The sequence below is a fragment of the Trachymyrmex cornetzi genome, unplaced genomic scaffold (assembly GCF_001594075.2).
Source record: "Trachymyrmex cornetzi isolate Tcor2-1 unplaced genomic scaffold, Tcor1.1 scaffold157, whole genome shotgun sequence".
Taxonomy (NCBI): domain Eukaryota; kingdom Metazoa; phylum Arthropoda; class Insecta; order Hymenoptera; family Formicidae; genus Trachymyrmex; species Trachymyrmex cornetzi.
Genome location: NW_017296168.1, coordinates 309645 through 312151, shown reverse-complemented (window position 1 = coordinate 312151; position 2507 = coordinate 309645). Strand labels below are relative to the sequence as shown.

The 2507-nt window shown below is 52.2% G+C and overlaps 1 protein-coding gene across 1 annotated transcript; it reads right to left on the bottom strand.

The window, feature by feature from the left end:
* Nucleotides 1-1447: 1447 nt before the first annotated feature.
* LOC108758472 (uncharacterized) lies at nt 1448-2251 on the bottom strand. The gene has a single exon (XM_018503457.1). The coding sequence runs from the start codon at nt 2249-2251 to the stop codon at nt 1448-1450; it is 804 nt and encodes a 267-aa protein (XP_018358959.1).
* Nucleotides 2252-2507: the final 256 nt, after the last annotated feature.

Genomic DNA, 2507 nt, shown 5'->3' with positions numbered 1-2507 from the left:
CACGTTTGACGCGTCTGTGATGAGTCGCCACCTTGCTGTTGCGTCTGGGTGTGCTAGTAGAGTTGCTTGGGCCAGGCTTTCCTTTGTCTTGTTGAACGCTGTTTCCCGCTCGGGCGTCCATTCTACTGGCCTGCTTCCTTTCATATTGCTGCCTTTGAGCGCCTCGTTAAGGGCTGCCTGTGTTTGGGCTGCTCCTGGTATGAATCTCCTATGAATGTAGAAATTTGTCATTCCCAGGAATCGGCGCAGCTGCTTGATTGTTGCCGGTTTTGGGAAGTCTCTTATAGCGTGTACTTTGTGTTCCGGAGGTTTCGTCCCCTCGGCCGAAACTTCGTAGCCTAAGAACGCTACCTTGCTCTCTCCTAGGACGCATTTCGCAGTATTGACTTTGACGCCGTGTTTATCCAGCCTCTGGAATACTTCGTGCAGGTGCCGTTCGTGTTCGTGAGGTGTCCGCGATGCTATCAAGATGTCGTCGATGTATGCGTAACAGTACCCGAGATCGTGGAGTGTGCTGTTAATAAATCGCTGGAACGTCTGTGCCGCGTTCCGAAGTCCGAACGGCATGTACTTGAACTCGAACATGCCAAACGGCGTCGTGATTGCCATTTTTGGCACGTCCGGTGGATGTATTGGGATCTGGTAATAGGCCCTGACCAGGTCGAGCGTGGAAAATATTGTTTTTCCTTCCAACGCGTGTGCGAAGTCTTCTAGGTGCGGTATGGGGTACCTGTCTGGTACTGTCCTGGCGTTCAGTTTCCGGTAGTCTCCGCATGGTCGCCATGTCTGGTCTCTCTTGGGTACCAGGTGTAGCGGTGCTGACCACGGGCTCTTTGAAGGCTGTATAATGCCTTCTCTTAGCATTAGGTCGAACTCTGTCTTGGCCGCCTTCAGCTTGTCAGGGGCCAGTCTGCGTGGTCGGCATGCTTCGGGTGGACCAGGCGTTGTCTTGATGAAGTGTTGCGTTTCATGCTTCGCCTCGCGTTGGTGCCCCGTGATGTTCGTGAGATCCGGATATTTTGCTAAAACCTCGTGATACTTGCTTGGTGTGACGATTGTCTTGACGGAAGTCGTTGATGAAATGCTCGCGATTCCTTTGGTCATCAGGCCCGTTTTCCCGTCTATCAATTCCTTCTCTGCATGTCCGGCAAGAGACTGTAGTGCGCCAAGAAGTCGGCTCCCAGTATCGGTTGTGTGGTATTGGCTACCACAAATCTCCACGGAAAAGCTCTTCTTAGTCCGAAATCTGGTTGGAGTACCACTGCCGTACGTTGGTATCAACGTGCCATTGGCGGCGTACAGTACGGGGTCGGCTTCGTGTTACCCCCCTTATGAGGGGGAGGTATTATACTCACATCGGATCCCGTGTCCACAAGGAATCTTCGACCTGTCACCCTGTCGGTGACGTGTAGGCGGCATAATTTTGGGCTGTTTTCAACGGCCGCCGTCATTGAGAGCCCTGTGTGTTTTCCGTGCTCTTCTCGTCTGCTACGAAATGGCACGGTTGTTCACACTTGCGTGTCTTTGCTCCGAAACGTCGGTGGTAGTAGCAGACTTGGCGGTGCTTCCTACCTCCGGACCGGTTTCTCGTTTTGCTCCGAGGCCTGCCTTTTTCCCATGCGTTGGTCATTCTCTCAACTTTTGTCGTGAGGGCGGCAATTTGTCTTTGTAGCTCCTCTAGCGTGTTTGGACTTGTTGACTGCGGTCCGCTTGTAGCTTGGACCATTGTTTTACCGCTGATCTCATGTATCCGGTCGGCCTGCTCCGCTACGCTGTTGAGGTTGTTCTCGCCTCGTGTCGCTAGTATGGCCTGGGTCTGGGCCGGCAGGCGTCCTAGCCATAATGTGCGCAGCAGTTTTTCAGAGACTGTAGTCCCGGCGAGGGTTGCCAGATGCCGTAGAAACTGCGATGGTTTCCTGTCTCCCATCTCCTCAGTTTCTAGTAGTTGGCGTATTTTATACTCTTGTGAGTCTGTCAGCCTCTGTATTAATGCCTTTTTTAAGGCTTCAAATTTTTCGCTGCTTGGAGGGTTTATGATGATATCCTTGACCTCCTTCGCTTGTTTAGGCTCTATCTTAGAGAGAGCGTGGATGTATCTCTCGTGGTCGCTTGTTATTCGGCACAGTTCGAACTGACCTTCTATCTGTGCGAACCAGAGTTCCGGCTCTTCTGGCCAGAACGGCGGAATCCGCAGGGTTATTCTGCCCGAGTGCGGGCTCTCTTCGATCATCACTGACTTATCCGGTTCCATGTTGGATCACGTCGGGGTCACCAGTTTGTGGGGGTCGAAGGTTAGTCGCTCTTATATTAATAACGCAGCGGTCGTCGCCTTCGGCCTCTCTGCCGGATCGCCAATTACTCGCTGGAGGTTTCTTCCGCCGGGTTCGTATGAAAGACCAGAGAGTGTGTTCGTTCTATGTACAGTATATTTACACAATAATTACAGTATGTTTGGTGGCCCTGAAAAGGGCCGATTGTTGGTACTTTATGTGGCCCTGAAAAGGGCC